Source organism: Odontesthes bonariensis, chromosome 19 (assembly GCF_027942865.1).
Source record: "Odontesthes bonariensis isolate fOdoBon6 chromosome 19, fOdoBon6.hap1, whole genome shotgun sequence".
Classification (NCBI taxonomy): Eukaryota; Metazoa; Chordata; class Actinopteri; order Atheriniformes; family Atherinopsidae; genus Odontesthes; species Odontesthes bonariensis.
Genome location: NC_134524.1, coordinates 17,869,497 through 17,896,231, shown reverse-complemented (window position 1 = coordinate 17,896,231; position 26,735 = coordinate 17,869,497). Strand labels below are relative to the sequence as shown.

Genomic DNA, 26,735 nt, shown 5'->3' with positions numbered 1-26,735 from the left:
GACAAATTAATCATTATTTATCATCAGAAGTTGGCTCCATCTGATTTGAGTCATCTCGCATTTTCTTTTTTCCCCCTTCCTGTAGAGGAATATTTGACCTTTTGGGTTATCAAAAACTCCTCAGAGAAGAGCTGTGCTCCTGATGGGGGACTGAAGATGGTTTGAGTTAAGACGATATCTTTTCGTAGACAGACTCGTCACACAGAGTGGCGACATCTGATGACGCACCAAAACGAAGGATTAAACCAGCGACTTTGATGTGACAAATAAACCCTCTGAAGGAGAAGCAGGAGTAAAGAAAAGAGTGTTGCTGGGAGGACAGAAAGGGAACAACAACCCAGTTCACTGACAAAATAAGTGATAAATGACGAGAACAGAGGAAGCATGGGGAGGAAAATGTGACGACGGTGACGCCACGGGTGAGACGGGAAAGCTGAGCATCTACTGCAGGCGTCCCTGGTGCTGACCACACGATCAACAAAAAGCAGAAATTAGCAAAAGAAAATGATGGACGAGCTTTTCTGTTTTCTGTTTTTCTTCAAAGTGGCACTTGATCTTTCTTCCCAAACATATCATTTTCTCAGCAAGTCATCTGTTTTGTTACACTCTTCTTTCTTCTCTTTTTCTCTTCAACTATTTGTCTTTTCTTCATGGAACAATAGGAGTACCATGACAAGGAATAACTCTTTAAAAGAATTAGAAAATAATAGAGGCAAAATAAACTGATGAATGAATAATTGTGGACATATAAAAACACATGAACATTTTAAACATTTATTTTAAACAGGACTTGTCATGAATTTAGGCCATGTAGATGTAATATAAGTATATAATATATATAAAATGTGTGATGTGCAGTTTAGGTGAAATCGGTGATATAAGGAGTAACTTTATACGACAGCAAAGCAAAGAAAGCAGAGCACTCATGCTCACATCTGATTGGCTCAGGGGACAAGATTTGGGGTTAGGGTTAATCTGTCTTTCAAATCAGATTGGCTCAGAGCAAAAGCTCGAGAAAGGAGCCGCAATGATCTGGTCATGACATTCCAGTGAGGCATTTAAAAAGGAAACAAAATGTAAAACAATTAGAAGGATAAAGGGATAGAAATGAATGATGTCATAATCAAAAATGAAGAAATAATAAAATAATAATTAAGAAATTAGAATAAGAGTAGAATTGAAACATTTTTAAAATGATATATGTGAGTAAGTCTGTGTATGTTTGTATTTACATACTGACGACCACCTGCCTAAAATAGTGCTCTCCTCATCCTGCCAAAACCGATCTGACCAATCAAGGCGATGCTCGGCATCAAGGCATCGATCAACAGGCTATGTTGCTTATACCAGTTTGGTAAAGGTGTCACAGGCACCTTTTTTTTCTGGCAGCATGTACATCAGAAAATCTTTTTGCTGTTTTATCGCCGTTGTAAAAAAAAAAACTTTTCATAATTATCTAGAAGGAATGCCCACGCCACCGATCGAGAATCATTTGTCTTTCGAAAATTATTTTGGTTTTGGGTCAGAGGAAAGTTTTGATCATCCTAAAACAATAATATCGTTCCAAAAAAAGCCCAACTATCCTTACTTTAAATTCAATTCTCTCATGAGACTCTGTCTCTTCCTTTGAAAGATGGTGAGGATTAGCGTGATGGAGCGTCTGACCGCAGTCTGATGTGTGACTGGTTCAGCTCCAAACGGCTCCACTCTGACATATCTATAAAACGTCTCTGTGTTCTCCGGGTGTCAGATCTCCCGCTGACGCTCGCACAGCTCGGTGCCGTCAAGACCAAACACACATCGCAAAACTATTAGTCTGCACAGCAGGAGAAGTGTGTGTCTGTGCGTCCAACAGCCCATTTCCCACCAACGTCATGAGCTACAAATGTATAAGACACAGTCTTCTGCTCTGACACACACACTCACACACACTGTTGTTAATCAGTGCTTTATAGATAACACATGTAGCAGCAGTTGGCCATGATGACACATCGCCCTCAGTTAGAAAACATGGTTTGTTAGGTCAGGGTGTGTGTGTGTGTGTGTGTGTGTGTGTGCAGACTGTCAGGTGAGTTCATGATAATGCAAGTGTGTGTGTGTGTGAGTGTATCGAATGGCTCATTAGAGAGAAGTGTGGATTAAATTGAGTTTTATGAACTTTTGAATCTGACTTCAACAGCGACTCTGTTGTACATGAGAAGACATCTGGGCCCATGATTCAGCTCTGTATGTGTGTTGGTGGTTTTCTGCCTTTTGTAACTCACTTTTGTTTCCCCCTTTTCTCCTAATGTTTACGCCTCGCACATTTGCTGAATCTCATCATCAGCGGTGGGAAAGGTTCAAACTCAGGCTTGGATTAAAAAGCACAGAGATGTTGATGTAATGCCAAATAAAAAAAAAAGAAAAAAGGAAGCTGCTCTTGTTTAATAAAAGGCTGCTTTGCATCTCTTCTGCAAAAATTTGTTCACAGTAGAAAAACAACTTAGTTTAATTCTTAATATTTAGTTTAGAATGACTCAGACAGTAGATCGGAAGTTGCAACCATTGGGCGAGAGGCGGGGTAAACCCTGAACAGTTGGCCAGACCATCACAGGCAGAGATCTTAGATTATCTGAGCAGCACGTAAAGTATTCTCTGTTTGATGTGAGAATGGATCGTCATGCTCTCTCAGCATCTATGGAAATTGAGATCCACCGGATTGCTTTTATTCCTGATGGAAATGTCCCCAACAAACGATTGGAATTGCCTTTTGTTTTGTTTTATTGTGTGTGTGAGCAGCGCACAGCTAATGCTCGCCAGGCCATAGGGATGTTGAAACTCTAATGTTGCATGAAAATTGGAATTTTGGGGAAACTTTAAGAATCTGAAACCAACTAATGTGTACCTGGTGTGTGGGTTATTATATTCTTATGATGGCTTCAGTGCAACTTCAAATCTGAGCACTTTACATCTTTTCCATACATCCTGTCCTCCTCCTTTGAGCTTGCATGTCACTACATTAAAGTAAAGTAAAGTAATTTCTTTTACATGTAAATAGAACAAGTGCGAAATAGTGACACATAGGTGAAAACACTGCAGACCTCTGACTGGTCAATGACTGTCTGAATAATCTTGTTTTTCATTATTGATTATTGACATATAAGACCATAATTGCAAAGAAAATGAATTAACTGTCGAGCCCCATGCATAAACCAAATAACTACAACTTGCAGATGTGCTTGAAAGCAGTTAACTTAGCCATACAATCCATATGGATTTGCTAGCCTACATGGATTTTTACTGAAGTTAACACTGAATTAGTTTCAAACACATCAGAAAATCCTGAAATATGGCTCCCTGAAACCAGCCTACAAACGGACATAGCACACTGATAAATACTTCAGCTGATGTTTAGGTGCTCTGAGGTCAGAGAGCCCACAGGAAGTCATTGTGGGGCCTTTAAATGAGCTAAATTGCCCCTTTTGCAACATGAAGAACAGATTTTCATGTCTGCGTTTTAAAAATATTACCACACTTTGGAAGATTTGGAGTGGACCGATATAACCAGTGTGTTATGTTGATGTGTGCGTAGCAAATTGACAAAATGAGGAACTCGAGGTTATCATCATCTTAGTGCCTCATATCTGAGCAATTCTTAAAAGTGTGTTTTAAAGTAGACGAGCCGTCCGACAGGACTGTCATTAAAGAACCGAAGCACAAAGTCCAAGTGAGGGTCTAACCATGTAAAACAATCTTATTCTAATTCAGGTCCAACTTCACTTTTGAGGATAAAATGCTTCCAAAGTAACTCAACTGCTTAAACATGAGTTTTTCCTGCAGCTTCAGCTTTACCAACATGTTTCTGAGCACCGCTGATGACTCAAGGAACACAAACACACACTGGACTTAATTCACGAGACAAAACAAATGAGCTAAACACACAGCTATTCTGTGTATACTTACAATACACACTTCCCAGAAGCCTTATTAATAATCAGTAAGTCAGTTTCCCAGCTGGATCTCTCTCTCTCTCTCTCTCTCTGTGTACACACACAAACACTACAACACACACACGCGTGTTTTACAAAAATTTCCCTAGAGAGGTCTGTATCGAATCAGATCTAAAATGGCAATTACGGTAATACCGACTGACACTTTAATGTTTTTATATTCACCGTGAATACCAGGGGGAAAATCCAGCAATGAACACACACACACACACACACACACACACACACACACACACACACACACACACACACACACACACACACAGGGTTGTACTTCTGTTTGTGAGAACTATGTCAGACATGATAAAAAATGCAAAAAAATCTTAACTGCAGGGTCGGTCCAAAGTCAGGACCAGCAAAGTGTCTTCACGTTCCAAAAATGTCTTTCAAAAATGTAAAACTCCAGTGCAAAGATGGACTTTCAAGCTCGTGCAGCACACACACACACACGATAACTATCCCCTAAACACAGAGCGATCAGGTCTCTGCTAAGCCTTAATAATGGGTCCCATTATAATTTTGTTTTCTTCATATGTGGTCAGGGTCAAAAAAGGAATGAACAACTGGCAGGGCATCACACACATGTATACACACAGTAGTCATTTGTACGTAAAAAGCGAATTTTTCTGGTCAGGCCGCAGCTATTTTTGGGGTATATTAGTAAAACACATTGCGGATGAAAAGTGAAGGAGATTAAGAGATAGGAGATGAGAGAGGGGAGGAAAATAAAGGCTCGGAGGATCCGAACCGCAGACATCTGGAGAGAAAAAGAGAGATGAATAACGTGGTTGCCCCGGAGCTTGGGGGACATTTCCAGTTTGAAATCAAGTTACTTTAATAAATATACTCTGGTCTGTTTCTTCGGTTGTCAAACAGTCAGATAAATAGTGCTCCATAATATCGGCCTAGATACAATAGTTCTTAAAGTAGATTCAACCAACCAAATTTATATAGCATTTTCTACCATTTTCTCCATTACCATGGAGACGGCGCCGCGGATGGCTGCCTCGGTACTTCGCTCTCTCGTGTTTTTTACGTTTTTGTGCATTACAGTGGAGATGACAGTGGACTTTAGGAGAAGCCCCCCCACTCTGCCACCCATCACCATCACCAACAACGCAGTGTCTGCTGTGGAATCCTTCAGGTTTCTGGGCCCCACAATCTCTCAGGACCTGAAGTGGGAGACCAACACGGTCACTACCATCAAAAAGGCACAGCAGAGGTTGTACTTCCTGCGGCAGCTCAGGAAGCTCAACCTACCTAAGGAGCTGCTGATCCAGTTTTACACCGCCATTGTTCAGTCTGTTCTCTGTTCATCCATCACCGTTTGGTTCGGATCAACCACCAAACAGGAAAAAAACAGACTGCAACGGACAATAAGGTCTGCAGAGAAGATTATTGGTGTCAGCCTGCCCTCCATCCAGGATCTGTACCTGTCCAGAGTCAGGAAACGGGCAGGTTACATCTCTGCAGACCCATCACACCCTGGACACAAACTGTTTAAACTCCTCCCTTCTGCAAGGCGCTACAGAACTCTGTACGCCAAAACAACAAGACACAGGAACAGTTTCTTCCCTCAGGCTGTCTCTGTGTTAAACAGCTAAAACCGGACTTCAATGTTTCATCCTTGCACCATGCACCAATTTGCACTTCTGATTTAATCTTGTTCTATGTCTATTTTTTTGTCTATTTTTTTGTAATTGTTGCACTAAAGAGAGTGAGGTGTAACCGGAGTCAAATTCCTCGTGTGTGTCCACATACCTGGCAATAAAAAGCGATTCTGATTCTGATTCTGATTCTAAAGTATAATAATATATGATGATAACTAACAGGGAGAGTTTAGAATATTCTTATCATTAAAACCTTCCATTTGAATTTGAAAGCTTTAGCATGTCTAGCTAAATAGCTTACAATCTGCAGTATCCTCGCATTAATTCCAAGAACTAATTCCAGTATTTGAGGGGTTCCATGTTAATATAGAATAAAGCTTATACAGCACTGCTCGACATCATTGTGGAAGTTTATACTCGAGCCAAACTTGCATTAGCCAGTGTAGTGTTCGCTAGCTGGATTCTTCTCTCTGTTGTCACATTCAAATTTACTTTTGAAAGGGAGAAATCCAAATGAGTAACAACGTAATATCTTTGTCGTATCTTATTTATTTATTTATTTTTAGATTTACCCCCCGTAGAGTTTAGAACAAAACAGCAGGAAACATTTAAAAGTGAAGTGAGAAGTGAGGCAGCGGGGGGAGGAGAGCAGAATGTCCTGCCAAATAAACAGAACTTTTGTCTATAAAAAGAAAAAAACATTAATTTACAGTAAGTGGTACTATTGGATGGTGGGTTTTCTGGTTCAGTTTGGGGGAAGCGGGGCAAGAGTCTTTAATGATCCCTTAAGCCTAGGGTATGATAATCGGTGGTCTTGGTATGGATCTTGCACATTTTCCATAACGATCAAACTGCGGGTGGGTCGGTTGAGGTCTCTGATGATGCTAAAGTCTTTAAGCAGCTCTTTTTGTGGCTCTCCAGTCATGAGAAAAGAGCTCTGATCTTCCCTGCTCTTCTTATAAACCTGAGAGGTTTTTCTACTCAAGAAAACAGCTGAAAAGTGTGTATCTGTTGCTGTTTGGAGTCATGTCACAATTATGATAGTTTAATAAAAAAATGATGAAATAGTAATCAATAATAAAGAAAAAAAATAAAATAAATGATGGTAGATGTGCACTCGTAACCTGGCTATGTGCTTAACAACCACACACAAATTAGACAACCCAGCAGTCTAATGGCAGTAGAGGTAGAAATGGATTTCCTAATAAAAGAATTTTATCTTCATCTTAAAAAATTCGACATGTACAACACGTAAATCCACATATACCGTATAGTTATGCCTTTCAGATAATACAAGTTGCTAAACATTCTTTTAACCACTTGGTAACCGAATTGCTGACAAAAAAAGAATAAGAAAAAAAAAATGAACAGCTACTTAAATATAGGATTGAAACTGCCTGGGAGACCAAGTCATGTCTCCGAATCCCATTAACTTCTCATTGCACAGCTAATGAAGCTAGCTTCTCCTACCTTACCAGAGATTTACATAAGCTCTCTGATTGGTGAACAGCTATCATTAGCCTGAGTGAGGTTACCTGCTGTTCAGGGGCCACTCCAGGTCCCTGCACATGGTAGGAAAAGCATACACACTCCCAACACGATCCTCTCATGACAGGCCGGTATTGTGCAGGAAAGGTCTCCAGATCCGCCTCCTGATAGGAGATTGACTCGCCAGCACGTCTGTTCCTCTGGACAAACTCCAGCTTGAACTACTCTGCTCCTCACAGGCTTGAACGCATAAGATAGAGGATTTATGGGAATATAACCAGGGTCCCTCTCAATTCCATCTTCTTCTGCGTTTCTGTGAAAGTAGCTCGAGGCAAAGCCTTTTTTTTTTTTACTGGTCTGACTTTTCAACAAACAAAAACTGTGTGACATCATCAGTTATGTGAAAGCACAATAGCAACGATTAAGAGTAAAAATAGGATGTTACAACCTTAAAGTATTGAATTATAGGGAAAAAAAATCACTTTCCAGACTGTTTGATTTCCCCTTTAATTAAAAACGGCTCACACTATTGTTTTTTTAAGCAATCCTAACTTTAAAGTTAATGACTTTAAATGTTGTACAGTAGCACGAATCTGAGAGCTGTGCCTCTAAAAGTGGAAAGAGATGATGCAAAATGGAAACTATAGAAAAGATTGAAAAATAAAAGGAAAAAAGGGAAAGTCAAAGTTACACAAACACACCCCACAGACACACACACACACACTCAGAGTTGGTGTTTCTTTAACCTTTGACCCCTCGGGCTCATCAGTAACTGGGAGGCCAGGAGAAGCGTGTGTGCTGTCTCGTCTGTCTTCATTAGGCTACTGTGTGTGTGTGTGTGTGTGTGTGTGTGTGTGTGTTCATTGTAGTGACTGCTGCCGTCCACACACACTTCGAGCAGATATATGCCTGGAGGTATCGTGTAAAGAGTGACATGATTTGTGGTTAAAAAAACAAAACAAGCTTTGATTCTTTCAAAAAAAGAAAAACACAGGAAATAAAGAAAGATTCAGATTTTCATGAGGGCAGAAACACACAGAGAGAGAGAGAGACACGAACCACAATGTTGCCCCTGTTTTTGTTCTTTCTTCATATTAATCTGCTCATCTCGGAGTTTGGAGGAAGGACACCTATCACACTGATATCTGCTGACCTGATTGTTTCACTCTGTCTCGCACACAGGAGCCAGACCATATGCAAACCAGGGCCAAACCAGGAAGTGACGGTGCTGTTGAAAGCTTTGTTGCCCTGTACAGGTACTGCGACACTGGTACAGACAGAAGCTTCCTTCCTCCCTCCCTTTCTGTGTTTACTTTCAATGTTTCCCCCTTCGTGTCCATTCAGTTATCAAGCAATTCAGAATCCTCTTCCTCCTTTTTCTGTCTCAATGTTGAATTCAGACGGCACAATAAGAAACTTAAGAAAACCAAAGAAAAGCACAAATGCACACACGTTCACCACAACTGAATGAGCGTAATAAGCTGTTGTGTTTACTGTCGCTATGGCTTATTAAAAGGAACAAAAGGAAGGAAACAAGCCGCCTTCCTTTGGCTCCTTCCTCCTTCACCTTTCGCTTTATGCTCCTGGTTCATTAGTGTTTTGTAGGAAGATATTCTAGTATGTTATACAATGACTTCCTGTTTCTATATTTAGCCCCCATGTCTTCCTTGTCTGCTAGAACACACTATCAAACTGGAGCATCGCCGCAGCCACAAAGTGATCTGATTAAAAGCATGCATAAAGATGAAGAGATAGTTTGTGTAGCGGTGCGTGCGTGATAGCGACACAGATAGGGGATGAGATAGTTTGCCTGTTTATCTGTGTGTGGTCTGACACATGCACACCGCTGTGACCCCGCCGACCTCAGCTGACCTCCGTGGAGGTGCGGCAGCAAAAAAAACATTTAGGTAAAAGACTCTGAGGAGTTTTGTGGGACTGAATATCAGGTCAGCAATTCTGAGACGTAAAAGAAGGAGCGCCAGCACGACCGTAAGCAAAATGATTGTGTTTTCATGTCACTTCACCGGAAAGACGAAACTCTGAAAGGAGTTTCAACGCTCATCGCAGTGTAACGTGTGGACGGGCAGCACTTTTATTCAGTCACGTGCGCTGAAAATAAGCACATGTAGGATTAAAAGTTTCCATGTGAAGAGGCTGGATGGAGGGGTTGGTGGTATTGTTACAAACGACTTCCATCAAAAAGATTTGAGTTTTGTTTCTCATCTACTTTCAACGGTGAAAGCTCAACCCGGATCTCTTTTTAAAGTAGATGTAATCTGTTCATTCGTGCCGATGGGATTTGTCACCTGGTTATCCATAAATATAGTGTTAGAGGGTCTGTGTTGTAAAGAAATAAGCCTGATCGCGTCATTTTTTTAGGCCTGAATCGAAAAGTTTCAACTTTAAGTAATGGATGACTTTTTTTTTTTTGTTCCTCCTTTTGAAACCGGTTTTAACTTCTCGTGATGGCTTTAAGAAATAAATAAATACGTCGCTATGACTCAGAGCCCTGCTGTAATTTTGTCAAAGCCACCAAGAATGAAAGACAGAGTGAAATGCTCTAAGAAAGAAGTCTACTTGTTTGCTTCAACAGCTCAGGCTGTTAGCGGAAGGTTTTAAGTCTGAAAGGGATTTTCTGAAGGCTGAACTGTGCTCATGAAGCAGCTCAGCTGTGTGCTCACATAGCACAAGCTGTTAGAGATCAGTTTGGGAGAATGAAGAATGAATGAAGACTTAAAAGCACAAATTCAAAAATCCCAGCCTTCTCGGAGCTGAACAACCTGCCCTTCCTTTTCTAAAAGCCATCAGCATCCACAGGAGTTGAACCTCCTCCCTCTGTTTCCAGAAGCTGCTCTGTATCTGCCTGAACCACCAAACCACAGCTTCAGCCTCCTTTCTGAGCTGGTTATATTCTTCTGTTTGGATGCTGAACTGCAGAGTTTATTTCTTTAAGAGCTTTGATCCCTCATCTTGACAAACTAAAAGCTGCTCACCATGTAAACAACGAGAAAACAAAAAGGTATGAATTTGTGTTTCAGCACACAAATCAGTCAATTATGTTTTCGCAACTGTTTCACGAACGTGACGTTTTCTTTTTTTTTTACCTTTTTATGGCTCCGCCTCTCGCGGGTGTAGAATGTGGATGGATGGCTCACTGGCAGACGAGTCTTTCCAAACTTTTATTACTTGACGATTCTATGCAACATTGCCAGCTCTGTTGTAGATATTAAGACGTTACGTTACAATCAGTGGCTTTGCTTTGCTTTGTTTTTCCTTCTAAAAAAATAAGGTGGGCTCGTGAAAACGTGTAGGCCATTAGGGATTGATAGTTCTACTATTACAACATGTCTCTGTCTCTTCTCTGATATTCAGAGCTTAAGACTGCATTTTTTGTTGTATAAATGATAAACTCGTATATTACATTTAATTTTGGAGTATGAATGAAACTAATTCTGCATGTGTAGAATAGCTTTTGCTCATACTGATAAATCTTGTCCGGCAAGACCAGGTACAGATCCTTTGAGCATATTTGCATTAACGTGCGGTTTAATCAAAGCAAAACTCTTCCCTGATCTTCTGTTTTCGTTGGCTGAAGAAAAGCAAAAGAAAACACACACACACACACACACACATGCGCAACCCCACATTTTCATTAGTTTTCAAGGTAACCCAAAAAGAAAGGAGAAAAATACAAGCAGTCGACAGGAATGAACACATGTAACATATATTTTCTGTCCTGGTGGCAGTTTTGAAAGGCCTTATGCACGGAGTCATAATCTTGTCTACATCCTGCCGCTTTCTGAAAGCTCTTAATGTGTTTGGCGCCTCTTAAAAAGACAAGGAGCAGCGGAGGAGATTTTTATTTCAGACTGGATACTCGTGTGTCTCTGTTTGAAAGATGTATCTGCTTCTTCTCATACTTGCCAGACCACATGAATCTGAGACGGCCGTCAGAGGAGTAATAACGAGTTAACATGCGCACACACATGCTGCAGCTCTGTCATACTGTAACGCACCTCGCGAGGCTCAAAGAGCACGCTGCAGAAAGGGAGGCTTTGAAATAATCAGATAAATATGCTTTAAGTACTTTTATCTTGAAAATAAGCCTGATAACGGGGAGGAAGTGTAAGGAAAACCTTGAACTGCTGCCAAACATGCTCTCAACTTTCTCCATGCCTTCTGTTTCCTTCTCTTCATCTTTCAAAGTCAGTACGTCTTGCAGTTTATGACACGCAACGCAGAAAAGGTTGAGGACAATGTGGAAAAGAAACAAACTCAGACGTATGGCAGTGAGTCTGTTTTCCTGTTTTTCCTCCAACTGGTGGACTCTTGCTCTGCAGTGTCGTCTGACAGAATCGTGTGTGAAGCATCTCAAAGACGCCGTCTGTGTGGGGAATTCATGATGTTCCACAAAGAAAGTTAGAGGATGTCATCTCACACAGCATCGTGGTGTCGGATATATTTCAGTTAATAACTCTACTCCCCTCCTGCGTATGTTTCTTGGCACAATGATGGAGGCTGCGTTAAATGGACGGTACGAGCTGAGCGTCAGCTTTACTCAGCTGCATGTGACCGTGCTGAGTAATCACCTGTGATGTGGGTTGTTCAGGTCACCGTCTCCTTTGAGGTGTTTGGCACGTTTTGGTCAAAAGGTGCAAAGGGTTGTGAAAGAGTCGAGGCTGCGTTTTCAATGTCTGAAAAGTGATACCTGAGAACAGCCCCTCTAAGTCGTTTTAGGTGTTATTCATTGGTACCTCGGTGTTGGTTAGTAACAAGACTTCCAAGTGTATTTGATTGAGATTAGACTTCTGTGGCAGCATTGCATTCTGCAGCTTTCAGGGTGATGCTGGAAAGGAGCCATTCAGGTTAACTAGTGGTTACAGCATTCCATCAGCTCCTGGAGTGTCATATAGGTGGATTAATGGAAGGTTTCATGGTCCTAAAAATGAAAAATCCTTTTTTTTTCCCCCTGTGGTTTAAGATTCAACATTCACTCAAATACACACTTTTTGTTACATGATCTGCTAAATCGGCTCAGAGCCAGCTGTGTAATCGCATCAAAATCTTAGAACCTGACACTGACCCAAACAAAGTTGCAAAGAGGAACCAAAACCAGGAACTAATATCTATAGAGTCAGCTTCTTATAAGTGACAGCTGACTGACTCGTTTCCAAATCTGCAGCTTCCATTATATATATATTTTTTTTTCCTTGGTTATGGAGGGTTAAGATGACAGAGAGCAGATGGAGGGAAGGAGGCTTTCTTGCAATCTGGCGTCACCGGCGTGTGAATGTTTGAGGAAAATGTTTAGAACTGGAAATTATAACGGAAGTTCAGAGGAGGTGAACCAAAAGAAAAAAAGGGGAAGAGAGGGAGCTCTTAGCGCTTCACTGTCGACGAGTGAGAACACACAGACAGAATGAGATGAGGAAAACTGGAGCACGCAGAGTTTGTGTTGCTTTGGATTCGCTTCGCCACCTTCCAGTGAGCAGGCGGGCACACACACTTCCCACCTGCAGCGCCAACACAGACAAACGCAGATTAAATCCCTGCTAACGTCCCAGGTCACAGGGAGGGGAGTCAGCAGTGTGACATTACTGTAATTTCCTCCTTCTGGTGAATTCGGTGACTATCTCGTCATTTCCAGCGATGAAAAGAAACTACTAAACCATCTATTTTCAGCTCCTAAAATGAGGTAACCACATCCCCAGATAAAGAACATAATTTAGCAGCAATAACTTGAAGTAATTTTAAGACTCTCATACTGAGGAGTTCACGGTGGACTCGAGGTATTCGTATTCCGTGGCTGCGAAACGAGCCCATATCATCAATCCTCCACTATTGTGCTTGACAGCTGGTACGAGATGTTTGGGCTGATATGCGTTTGCTTTTCTCCAAACATTCATCTCCACTCTGGCCTCGTCCATCCAAAGGACATCGTTTCAGAAGTCTGGAAGTTGGTTTTTCAGATTCAATTTTAAAACCTGTGCCACGTTCTTTTTTTGAGAGGCGAGGTTTTCTCCTGCAACCCTCCCCAGATCGATGGGCGGCAAGAGCCGCTACTGAGATCATTGATCACGTCTCTTCTCTTTGACCTTGTGTTAACTCACACCTGAATCCTCCAGACCAGCAAACGTCTGCTTTTATAGAGGTGCTCACACTCACCATCAATCAAGTGCATTTAAACTAATGGCACGGTGTAATACGTCATGTGTTCATCTCAACTTGTAATTTCCTAATTTTAAGACCTGATGAGGACCAAATTCAGTAAATCTGAACATTTTGTCTGTGTTGATACATAAGATTAAGATCCGATTTATTGGTCATGCATACACACGAAATTTGTCCTCCGCTTTTAACCCATCCAGGTTGGCACCTGTTGACACACACATGCACAGGGGCACACACACAGACAGATGCCAACCTGGAGCGGTGGGCAGCCATTCGGCGCCCGGGGAGCATGGGGGTATATTGACTTGCTCAAGGGCACCTCGGCCGTGACAAGGAGGTGGACTAACACCCCTCCAGCTATCAGTTCCAATCTTTTTCTTTTGAGTTGCGAGAGTGAGAACCGCCAACCTTCCGGTTATTGGACGACCGACTAACCACTGAGCCATGGCAATCTTAATTGAAAGATGTACTGAAACACAGTGCATCGTCACTTCTTAAAATGCTCTGAGAACTGGATGTGAAAGAAGGGCCATTAGCTTAAATAATAAAAAAGAAAAAGAAAAAAAGATTCAACAGTTTTCCCATTTATTCCGCATTTTCTCACAACTTTATTAGTATTCTGTTTCTTTCATTAGTGGTTTAATACAACAGCATGTACAGTGCTTTTGTTTCAACAATTTCTGCTTTACAAAAAAAGAAAAATAAAGTGGCCGCCACATCTGCAGAGCGAGGACTCTGAACACAAACGTAAATGCTCGAGGAGTGAGGCACGAAAAAAGAGCTCCGTTTCTGAATGCCTCAGTCTACTTTAGTGTAAACATTCAACCGTCTGTGTCCAGTGTCCAGACGCCACAATGTCACCGCTTCAATGGCAGAAATAATAAAGTACAGCAAAGGCACATTCAGTAACAACGGCCCCGTTCCCTTTCTAACACGTAAAAAAAGATACACAGCTAAGGGTAGATAAGCAAAACTACATAGTTAAACACAACTTAGAGATGTGGAACAGAGAGGAAGACTTAAATTCCCTTCAGACAGGTTTGAATCCCTTTGTGAAGCACCACCAGTTACAGTTGATGCACTTTCCAGTGCTGTTATTGCACCCAAATTTAAGGGAAAAAAAGCAACATAAAGACAGAAAAGACCCCTATTAGTTTAAGAAATAATCTAGTGCGAAACTAAGTAAGTGTTGTGCTTCAATTAATTAAATGTGTGTGTAAAAGTAGCCACACTGCGCACACACACACACACACACACAGCTTGGCATTGCATTATGGAAGATGCAGGACTGTGTGTACTTGGCATCAGTACAATGGTTTCTACACAAATTAGTCTCTTTCCAATCAAGCAGGCAAACAAAGGACTATACATTTCATCACCGTTGCCAGGTCGGAGCATTATCCCCCTCTTTAAGACCCAGCTCTTTATACATGGTGGGTAGAAAATGCTCAGGCAACACCCTTTCCATTCAAATCAAGTTTTACTGAATGGGTGGGAAAGGGTTGCCATGTTTGGACCCCCTCCCCCCCTTACATCTCAAACACTGTGCTTCTAGGTGTTAAGTTGAAGAAGTAAAGTTGCCAGACCCGAGCGGCATCGCCTATTCAAGTATTTGCAGGCTATCGTGGGGTTGTATGACGCATTTCTACCAAGTCTGTGTATTATTTACGCAAGAGGGCATGCTCCCAGTTTGGAGAAATGGTTGTACTGGTTTGGGGGGGAATACCTGGATGGAAGGAAAACAAGGGTTCTCAAACTGGGAGCGTTCTCGAAGGTGATTTTTCTAAGAGCACCAAACAACCCCAGTTCAAAGACTCCAAACTATCTCTTTAGGAAGGAAAAGAGTTTGCTATGTCGCATCAACATCCTGCCTTTGTTTGAAGACACTGCAGTAACATTCTGTTTATGTGTCACAAATGTCTGCTTTTTTTTAAGCTTTATTTCAGTGCTTTTTCTGGCTAATTCACAACCATCAAATATGGAAGACCAATCTCACGTATGTGCATTAAATACATTCTGTTGTTGTGCCACAGTGACGTCAGAAAGCAACATGGAAGACTAAAGTCGGATGAGGACGGGTTGTTAAAGCGGCCGGTACGGCACCGAAACATGAGTTCTTTGCTAAAACTTGGAGCTTCACGCACAATACCCTGAAGACACTTTACAACTGTGAGCCTATGTTGCCTCCATGCAGACGAACAAATTTGAAAGCTGACAACATCCAGCTAAAACAATCAATTCTACTCAGACTGAAGATGAACAGGAGGATGTGGCTTGAGAGCACAGCGCATGTACTTTTAACTACAATGTTGAGGTTAAACTGCTTATCGTGTTACTTTTAGCTGAAACTAGCTCATTAAATATTTAAGTTATTAATTCCACTTTCTAGCTTTCCACAGTCAGAAACTTCCTACATCAGAGTTGCCTTTAAGAAGCAGATGTGTGCTAAAGCAGCAGGGCACAGATAAGTAAACTGTGTCAGAAGCTGGCAGGAAGGAGGTGACATCCGGTCAGTTAGAAATGAATTTGAAGATACCGAAAGGGTCTTCACCAGCTTCTCTAGGAGTTGACGTTCGACAGATTTGTCAACAACAGACAGTTTCAGGGATTTCTTTCTGGATGCTCGATCGCAGCCCATCAGTAGCAAACAGACTTGATTAGTCAAGGCTTCGGAATGCGCAGTGGCAAAGCGGAAGCTTTTTATCCAATGAGCCTCTTTTAGATTTTAACTTGTGTTTGTTGGAAGTTCCTCAAAGTGAAGGTGCATAGATCAGCTTCTGGTCGATCGGGCTGGATGCATAAGTCGGCTTCAGACTTTTCTGGCCGATCGCGTGGCTCACTAGGTGTGGTGCTGTGCGATGAGGTTGCGTAACTGCTTGATCACGGTGTCGATGAGCTTCTGTCTGTCTCTGTCCGTCTTCCTGAACTGGGCGAAGACGACGTTCTTCCTGCTCGTCTCCTTCATCCTGGAGACAGAAGATAAACAAACAGGTACAGAGGGAGGAGTGGCAGAGGCGAAGGAAAAACAGGGGATTAACAGGATGAAGACAAATGATGTTGCAACGCTTGAATGCTGTTAAATAAACCAGTAGCTTGTCAAATGCATCCACACACACACACACACACACACACACACACTAGGAGCATGCTCACATCTCATCTACAGTTGCCTGTTGAAGGAAAAAGACATCCGTGGAGTCCTTTCAACATGAGAGTGTGTGTTTCAGCGTGTGTGTGTTTGCATTCTGTCCACTGAAACTGTCCCTGCGGGGGCTTCCTCCTGGGTCCAGAGAGCCCACCGCGGTGAGAAAGCCTCGACCCCGTTTTGGTTCCGTACCGACCGATGAGGGATGACAGAGCTGTGTTTGAGCACCCGTCTGTGGGAGAACTTCACAACCTCAAATACTAAGTTTTTGTTTTCATGCAGGTGGGGAGTGTGAGGATGTGGTTATCGGCATTATTTCCATATCAGCCCGGGCTCCATCATCACAGATGGTGCACAGATACAGACAGATGTGGGTGTTGTTGTAGCGATAACATCAGTATCATCACAAAAAGAGTTTATTTTCTGTTAGTTCTCCAGATTAGTGTGCGTGCGCTTCGTCATGAAAATCCCTCAGGGGAGATTTCACACACCCACTTAAAAAAAACAAAACTGTTTAGTAGTGGTCCAAGTAGTCTTTATACGTGCCTGAATCCTTCACTACTCACACACACATGATACTCACGGCTTAAATAACCTGTCAAAACATGACAGAGAGGAAGGACAGGAGACAAGAAAGAGCAGCTGAGATGATGGGTGAAATTCTTAAATGCCGAGCACTGCTCTGATGTTGGGTTGGGGCTGAGAAGTTATCTCCGCCACATTTGTTTACTTTCTGTCCAAGATTAAGATGTTTGACAGTCTTGTTGAACTTGTTTTGTATGACAGTCCCAAATCTTTAGCAATCGATAATGATATGAATCAGAAAAAAAAAGCATCAAACCCTCGTATCTGAGAAGCTGGAACCATCAATAGTTCATCGAAAAACTGATTAATTCGATAAGGTGGGAGGAAGGGGGTGAGGGATGCATGAATGTGTACTCACTTCTCCAGAAGGGCCAGCGCAGCGTGTGGGTTGACTCTCAGGTATTTGCAGGTGGGTTTGCCGTAGTCAGCAAGGTAGGTGGACCAATCCCACTGGGTGAACAGGTCCAGTAACTGGACGAGAACAGAGAGAGAGCCAGAGAGATTTAGAAAGGGTGACTCACCAAAAACTGTTAAGCCGTGAGAGCATTAAGACCAACATCATCCACGTGATTGTTGGCTCAGGCAGCTGAAAAAGCAACATGTTTATTTAGAGTCAGTAACCGGTTACAAATAATTCCCAGCAACTTTCAAGCAAAAAAAACAGGACCGGGGGGGGGCTGTTATCAGGTCACACATATAATCTTGATGCTGGAATACAAAGACAAACTCTAAAGTACAGGACGGTCTTTAAATAAATTAATAATAATAATATAGTCCTTCTTTTCTGTTATTACTTGATAACAGCTATTGTATGGAGTTTGCTACCATAAATACAATGAAGCCAGAAATTTGTAGTTATTAGAAATATGCATCATCCCTCTGAAGCTGTTATATTAAAGGTAGTGTCCACCAGTTAGGATCCTTTTTTAAGTGTTGGGAGTTCAGCCAGATTGAACAAGCCAATTGTTTGAAGCAGACAACAGTTTGAGCCATTTCAGGTTGGCCAACATCAGAACTATGGACTTTCCTAGTTCTGGTGTTGTCTGGAACATCAATCGATACTGATATTACAGATGGCCTTTTTCCCTCTCAGATTGTCTTATTTATTTCAAAATGTCAGAAGGGAGGGAATATTGTGCAGTTAGCTGTGCAGCTGTCCCTATCTCTGTTGGAGCATGGGCAAAGGAAGCACCTGATGAATCGGTGTACGTAACTGGACCCTTCCTTTAAAGCTGCATGAAGGGAAGAGGCCACGGCAGTAAAGGCTGAGTTATACTTCTTTTAACTGCCCTTGCGCTTGCGTCTTGCGCGTATGTTAATGGCTCGAGACGTTTATACTTCATTTTGCTTTGTCGGCGGTTGCGTGTGCTGCGTGGCGATTCACCGCCAGGACAGTAGGTGGAGTAGCGGGTTTTTTCAATGACAAGCCTACTACGATGAAAGGAAATTCACCGCCAGGAGCTCTTTGGCAAGTCTCTCTTCCATAGATTCATGCTTCTTCTTCTTCTTGTAAATAGCCGGTATTTTGTCAGATTTTCAACACCTTGGGGGTCTAATCGACTACTTTCTCGCCTGAAAATGTTTCAAATGTTGCTAAAGTTATATATTTACAGAGTTTAGCCTATAGCTTAGGGGAAATCAGCTTTTCAGGCCGGCTGATTTCGGCTCGGGCAGGAGTGAAGTGCACTGTGTGTAAACGCTCTGCATACTGTCAGATCGATCAAGTAGTAGGCGGTTTCGACCACAGCCAGTGGCTTGCGCTTGCGTGAAGTTTAGAAAATTGAGGTGACACACGCAAGCACGCAAGGGGGGGCTTGCAACCGCGCAAGGGCTTGCGTTGCGTCTTGCGTTACCGACTATAAACCAGGCTTTAGATGTGCTCTCCGAGTGACCCTACAGTCATGGGTTAAATGTATTGTACATTGTTGGTGCTAAATGAACAATGCGTAAATAAAAGTACCCATAATCTACCTAAGAACTTAGGAAAGACTATACAAACAGAATTAGCATTGGATTTACACACACTGTGCGCACACCCTCATGACCCAATCCTGACCTTTATGTTCTTAACACTCCAAAGATTATCAATTGCCTGATCTCCCAAGAAGCTAATGCCTGTGGCATTTATTATGTTCAAGAAAATCAATACCAAGATAAGAAAAAGAAGAAAGTGAAAAGGCAGAGAGATGAGGCGTCTTCTTCTTCTAAATGACCTACATTTCAAACTGTTGCATAACCTGCTGCTGCCCTGCTGAACTCTACCTAACACACATGCAGGAACAGGCCCCAGCAGGCAAAGCCGTGAGCCTGCAGACAGACACACACACACACACACACACACACACACACACACACACACACACACCGTCTCTCCATCTCTGTCTGTGAAACACACATGTGAACAGGGAGCCCCAGTGAACTCTAGGTAACACCAAACACACAGATCCCGAGAAAGAAACCATATGTGAACGAGGGATGAGAGAAGAGGAGGAGGAGGAGCAGAGAAGGATGAAGAGCAAAACCACATGTGGGGAAGATGGAGAAAATGAGAGAGCAAAGATGGAAACAGACACCGATGGAGAGGAACAGTGCACACGACAGAGGGAAGGAGGGGTAAAGGCAGGGCGGAGGAAGACAGATAAGAATGAAAGAACGGGTTAGACGGGTGTTCGGTGATGGAGGTGCCTCATCAGGCAAAAAAGGAAACAGAAAGAGGAGAACATGAAGGGGTTCATGTAAAGAGAGAAAAAAAAAAAAAAAAAACACATTACAACTCCTTTAACCAACAAGTAGCCACTCAACGTGAACTCTGCTTTTCCATCAGAAACTCCATAATGCATCCAGAGTCGCACAATTAAATGCTGTTGAATCCTAAATGTCCTGCACTACTGATTAGAAGTCATGCCTTGAGCGTCACACCCGCAACTTTCTGGGTGTGTGAACGCTTTCATTTCACGTGTGTGTGGATCACCTTATTAGACTGTGTGGTTTGAACATCAGTATTTGGCATTTTTGTTTCCTAAATTGTATTAAAAAGTGGTCCTCACTGTGACCATCAGCGAATGATGAGAACTCAGTTTAATCCGCAGCTCTGTCTGGTAAACAGGTTGCCCTCCCTAATGTTCCACAAAAGGAAAAGCATTTCTTTTCGGATGGCTGAACACTTTGATGCAGCAATGGCAAAGGTTAGTTTTAGGGATTTTCCTGTCCAAGTCCAAGTTATGAACGGCAAAGGCCTCGGCCTCTAGTTGAGAAAATACAGTAATTCAGTTGAGGAAGTAGTAACAAGCCGTAAGGAGGAAATCAACAACACTTACTGGATGGACTGGGTGGTTAAATGGAGTCAGCTTTTCTTCAGAATTACTTTTATCTCTGTGAACAGTTGTTCACATGAATTAACAGTTTGTCAGCTCAGACCAGAAACAGCTGGTGTGTCATGTTATTTGCAAAGTTGTTTCCATACAATCAAACTGATAAGAAATTATAAGAACCTATCCAAACATGACGACCCTAAAAACTGAAGAATAACTGGGAAAAATAAATTATTTTAGGTGCAACGAAGCCTGCAAAGAAGCTGCATCTTAAACGTACTATCTAAGATATTACTGAAAACAGGAAGTGCCCGAAATATCGTCTCCATTTAGCTCTATCGGGCTTCACAGGGAAGACGAATGGTTCCTTTGTACTTCCTCCCTCCTTTATCCAACTCCCACTATCTCCCTTGGATGTTTTCTTCTCCTCCTTCCCTTCCTCCCTCTGGTCCTTCCCCTGCAATGTTAACCTATCCTCTTTGTCCTCAAGTTCACCCTTGTGTGGCCGAGGTTTGACCTGATAATCCGCTCCGTATCAACAAGTACAAGCAAGCATGCTGCGTGTGCACACAAAAACAGGTACATACAAGGTTATGTGAAGGGGAGAAAAATAATCGGCGTTGTTTTGATACAGAAACGTGTGTGTGTAAGCAAAGTCTACAAACAGTTTTACACACACGCTTCAAACTGCTTCAACTGTTTAAATGTCAACGTCTGCTTATCTTTTTTTACTCATCTATCTACACAAGCTTCCTCAAAGCAACAACTGTTTTTTCTGGAGTTTTTTTTTTTTTTGGGGGGGGGGGTCTATGCTAAACCTGTCAAACTGTGAGACTGAACAATCCCATCTACATTTAGTATTGATACTGGCCAGATAGAGGCTGGCTCACTTCGATGAACAGCAGAGGTTCTGGAACCGATATCCTGGAGAGGGCTGGACCGTCTCACTATGTAGTTGGCTTGGGTAAGAGGTGGGGGTGGTCTTACTGGGCAAATGAGCTTTCCCTAACAGGTGACTGGGCTCACCCTTAGGAATAGGGTTTGGAGTTTGGCCATCTGGGAGGAGCTCAGTGTAGAGTCGCTGCTGCTCCAGTTTGTTCGGTCAAGTCAGGATACCCCCGGGGGGGGTTTGGACATGTCTCATTTCATGGAGGCCTTGAGGCAGACCCAGAGATTTTATCTCTCGGCTGGCTTGGGAACGACTCCGTCTATCCTTGGAAGAACTGGAGGAGGTGGCGGATGAAAGAAAGGTCTCGGGATCTTTGCTTAAACGGTTATCCCCAGGACAAGGTCGTGCAATCCATTGAAAATAAAATAATAAATGGATAGATGACGGTTCCTCAAAACATCTAAGAAGTCTGTACCTGCTTTTCTCAGTAGTTCAGGTGCCTTTAGGGAAAGTATGGCTTCTGTTTGACCATTTTACCACAAAGTCCTGACTGGTGAAGAGCTGCAGTGATGGAAGCAACGCTAAAAAGCTGCATTAACACACACACACACACACACACACACACTCACAGACAAGCTGGCAGCTCAGATCCACAAGATTTTCACGTTATCTGAGAGCGATTGCTGTCTTTGCTATGGAATCACAATCGGCTCATCTCCTTTTCCCCCTTTCCAACTTTTTAAAAATTGTATTTATTTATCTTTTAAATCAGATAACCAAAAACAAATACCCCACAAAAGAAAAAATGACAGCGGTGGGAGGAAAAGAAAAGACTAAATAAGAAATAATAATAATAAAAAAAAAAAGGAGCTTCAGGCTGTAGAAGTTTACCGCAGGTCACTGAGGAAATTATTACCCCATTAATGCAAATGCTTTGATATCTGCTGTGTGGCTGTTGAATGCCAGCTGTGATTGACATTTTGCCTGATGCAACATCAATTTACTAAATCTCATGTTTAAAAGATACTTTTTCTCTAAGGGTTTGGGCGAGGGGCCTTTCCAGGGTGTACCCTGCCTCTCGCCCATTGACCGGTGGGATAGGCTCTAGCCCCCCCCGCGACCCGACCGACGGATTCAGCGGTATAGAAAATGGATGGATGGATGGGTTTGGGCGAGGTTTAATGTTTAATCTCCTTCCTTTTGGCATACGCAAAGCTGAATGCCTCAGTGAACAAATACCTCGAATTTATATTGATGGCAGTTTAATGAACATGTACTTAATTATATGTGGAGCATCACACCACCTAATGTCCAAATCAACGTTCCATTCCCAGCTGGTTATTACCGTCGCATGTCTTGCTTCATTGCAACATATAACCCATCCACTCAGGCTCCCACTCTGCTCCTCAGATTTTTTTTTTTTAACCGCCTGTAATAAGTGCAGTTATCGTCACAAAGAGCAGTAAATCATTACACTGAAGGTAACACTTCCTAAATGGACCTAAAACTCACTGCTGGAGGAGTCACTGGGGAAGTTTTGGATTACACCGACACAAGGACAGGTTGGAAATGGCACAACAGATCCAATCCAATACATTTCGTGTGTGAGATCGACGACCCATGGCAAAGACTAGATTATCGCCTCACTCGCTCCACTGAGAGGCAACTCACTTACATGTAAATATGTTTTCAATCTGCGTTCATCAGTTGCTAAGTCTGAAGACTCTGGACGGATATTCACATGAATATCTAACCTACTCGAAATTTTGGAAGAGTTGGCTGGAAAGGTGTTGGTGAGTGAGGAGCTGTAGCTGACCGGGGTCAGGGGACACAACGGTGAGAAACCCGGAAACGGAATAAACGCGACAGAGACCATGGGGAAGAAACTCCCGTGCGTTTACACCATGTTTTCATCGTGTAAGACAACAGACTCGAGAGAAAGAAAGAAGCCATAAAGAGAAACCGGCCTTCCTGTTTAACAACCAGGTGAGCTCAACAGACTGAATCACCAAGCCCACTGCCCCAACGTCAACAGCAGCAGGAACTTTGCTTCGCCTGAAATCAAATTAAACTTGTGAGCTGTTGAGGTAACGATGTGGGAAGTCATGAACACGACTAATCAAGTCAGAGCTTTCAGACAATGCTGTTTTTGAACATGAGAAAGGCTAACCTGGCTATATTAGAAGGTATTGTTATTGCATGAATCTTTTAACATTCATTTCAGCACTATGACAGTGGGGTTACAAAGTGTAAGACCAAACTTACAGACGCATTCATGTAAATTATTAGCCTGGGAATTCCCATGCTGCTTTGCGCTCGATTTCATTCTCACTGCAAAGTCAGCCTGGAAACCACCGCCCTTATTTTTGCTAGAGTTTGGGAACCAATCAAAGAACGGGGGGGGGCAGCAAGACGATGACGACGTCTATGCGCTACACCGAAGCTTGTAGAGCGTTAATCCAACATGACAGCGGACACAACGTTACCGTTCAATGCAGCCTTAGAAAGTGTTTTGGAGTAGATTCACCCTAGGGTCATTTGAACCGTGACATCCAGCCAAGTAGCCCACCCGAAGTTTTTCCGATATTGGCTGAACATCAGCTGAGTTACCGAGTTATCCCGAATAGCTTAGTACAAGCGCTAACGGACCCTGGCAGTATCTCCAAAATTACCACACTAGAATCACATGTCATGACACCAAACTTCTACAGTTGTACAAATATGGTCTGTACTCACAAAACGATGCATTTGGAAGTTTGTACATAGTCCAGGAGTTTATTATTATCATCAACACAAGCCTGATAGCTTTTCTGCTGCTAAAGCTTCGTTGACGTCACTTCTGGGAGCCGGGAGCTTCAAAGTAAGATGAGGGTTGATCTACTACTGTAGACAACAAAGCAAGGTTGCTCAATTTCTCCATTATTAAAATAAATTCACAACTCTACAACATAAAAATTAATGTATAATATAGCATATAGGCCTACTTTGTTAAATTTAAGTAGCTTAGAGCGCAAGTTTACTTTTATTTTCCATTTTTTTCTTCTTCCTCGTCGAATTTCTGTCGTCATCTGGTATAAGTGATACAATTGGCTATGAATCGCGCGCAAAGCAGCATGGGAAGAACCTGACGTCATTTGATAGACATTCGTAGCGCCCAATAAACGGCTCTAGGCATTCGTAAACCACGCCTCAAATACGAGAAAACGCACACCTAGTTCCCAGACCACCATCTCATCGAGATTGTGGACGCGTCAGCCAGGCTAGTAAATTATGGCAATAATCACAAGATTTAATAACACAAGACGTTTCGTCAGAACATTAAGAAGAAACACTGTTTAGTAGAGTCATTTTTCTGCCTGGCATTACCTCAGTTTCCAGTGCTCCTGTGATGACTAAGGAAACAGAGATGGCTCAGAGGGCCACAGATTATCCCTCCACTTACACTGCTATAGACCCAGGCTGCAATGCAACTTTCCTAAGCCTGCACTCTACTTTTTACTCTCCATCTATGCATTTACTATTTTTAAATCATCATTAACTTTGTGTTTCTCTATGTCTTTCCTTTTTCCCCATAGTAGGCATCCCTGTTGTGTTCATTTTTGCCTCTGTCCTGTATTCTCAAACACCAACAAATTGAGACAGACAGCCACCCTTTTCCTGTTAAAAAAAAAAAAAAAAAGTTTTCCTCTCCTCACCAACCAACCAACCCCCACACCCCCCAAAACCAATTGTGTTTGCTCAGGACGGGGGATCGAATCACAGTTAAGATTCACTGCAATCTGTTGGTTTCTTTAGCTAGACTAGATTTTAGGAAGTAGCATAATATGACTACAGCTATTATGAATTAGAATCATTTAAATTGAACTGGATTATAATCGGATTAAACTGAAGCTGTTTCTTCTCCGTTTGAATTGCCTGGAGATGGCACATGTTGTGAATGTGTTGTGCTATAAAATAAACTGAATCCATTTCTATTCAGTTTAGTTTATAAAGCGCAGTCGCTACAAATGTCATCAACAATTCATTGTCCAATCAAATTGAATTAATTAAATTCAAGTAAGCCCAATTTATACAGAGCCAATAATAAAAAATAAAAAAAAGTTGCTCAGCGAAGGAAACCTTCTCCAAAACTCCTCTTTGATTCGATTCCCCCTGTTCTGAGTGCGCACGAGGTGACAGTGGAGGGAAAAAACTATTTTTTTTTAACAGGAAGAAACCTTCAGTAGAACCAGACCGAGTGAAGTGAAAGAGAAGAAAGAGGAGGTAGAGGAGAAATGAACAGGGCAGCGATTATTGGGTTTAGTTGCCGAGATTAGATCAGAAGTGAACTTTAACTTTGTTTCTTCACAATTCTAGAAAGTACTTTGCTAGAAAAAAAAGGAAGGTGGAGGATTAAAAAAAAAAAAACAGAGGTCCAACCAGAAGGAGAACATCAGAGGAGGAGGAGAAGAAGCAGATAGAACTGATGAAAATGGAAAAGAAGGAAAAAAAGAAAAGGGAGAGCGTGGGCTTTCCAAAAAAAAAAAAAAAAAAAAGAGCCACACGCAAGCCAGCAGGTCTTCCTGGCAAACACACACACACACACACCTGACCCTCGATTCACCCCACACACACAGAAAAAAAACGGCAGGTCCTTTCTTCACCTCTCGCTGAACTTTTCTCTCCGTCTCGCTCCCCCTCTCTCACCTCGCCATGACCTCCCCCGCGCTATCGCTCCTGTCTCCCCACACACACACACACAGATTATTGCTTCCTCTTATTCTTCCAGAGGGACAAGCAGAAAAACAAAGTGATGTGTTACCCTCACATTTCTTGTTTTCTCTTATTTCTTCTTTTCTCTAAGCCCCATCCTTAATCTATCATTCATTCTGTCAATCACAACATCTTTTTCCTCATCCTTTCACTCTTTCAATGCTCTCTGTTCTTCCTTTCTATCTTGTCATCCCCCCTTTCCTTTCAGCCTCCCACACAACTCTTCTCATCCCTCCACTCTTCTCTTCCCGATGTCACCCACTTCCTTTCATCCTTTTCCTCTCTCCCGCTTTCTTTTTCACTAGTAACTTTTTTACTTTTCACTCGACTTTTAACCTTCCTTCTTCCATTTTCCCCTCTCTCTTCATTCTCTCAGTCCACTTTTCTTCTTATTCACATTTCCTTCATTCCTCTATCCATCCATGCCTCTTGCTTTCCTCTCCTCCTCCTCCTCCTCCTCTCAGCCTTTAGCGGAGTTGTTAATGGTTATTCCGGCTGTAGGCAGGATTTATTTGTTTGGGACCGTCAGGGAATTGCCATGTTCCCATTCTTAATGGCCAAATGTCAGGGTCACCCAGAATTCATCATGTTTACACTCTGCACACACGCATCGTGGTTTTGATTATGCAATGTTTCTGCCAGGAAGGAAAGAAATTTGTGACCAAGTGCAGTGATCATTCATCTTTTAGGGCGAGAAACTTGATAAAAACGAAGCATCCTAAATAGTGAGTAGCATTCTTCTCCCGCATACCTCCACTCTTCTATCTCTCCCAGCATTTACCTCTCTCACAGCTG

General features: G+C 42.3%; 1 protein-coding gene across 4 annotated transcripts in view; it reads right to left on the bottom strand.

Moving 5' to 3' along the window:
* Positions 1-13,826: 13,826 nt before the first annotated feature.
* Positions 13,827-26,735, bottom strand: part of exoc6b (exocyst complex component 6B) — a 110,879-nt gene continuing 97,970 nt past the window's right edge. For 3 of the 4 annotated variants that reach the window (XM_075451457.1, XM_075451458.1, XM_075451459.1), the window contains 2 exons: positions 17,347-17,459; positions 13,827-16,224 (listed from right to left, as the gene is read on the bottom strand). In XM_075451457.1, coding sequence (XP_075307572.1) covers positions 16,098-16,224; positions 17,347-17,459 — 240 coding nt within the window. In that variant the 3' untranslated portion in view covers positions 13,827-16,097. Of the gene's footprint in view, positions 16,225-16,411; positions 16,999-17,346; positions 17,460-26,735 lie in introns of those variants that run through there. The other variant, XM_075451460.1, reaches the window with a different exon arrangement.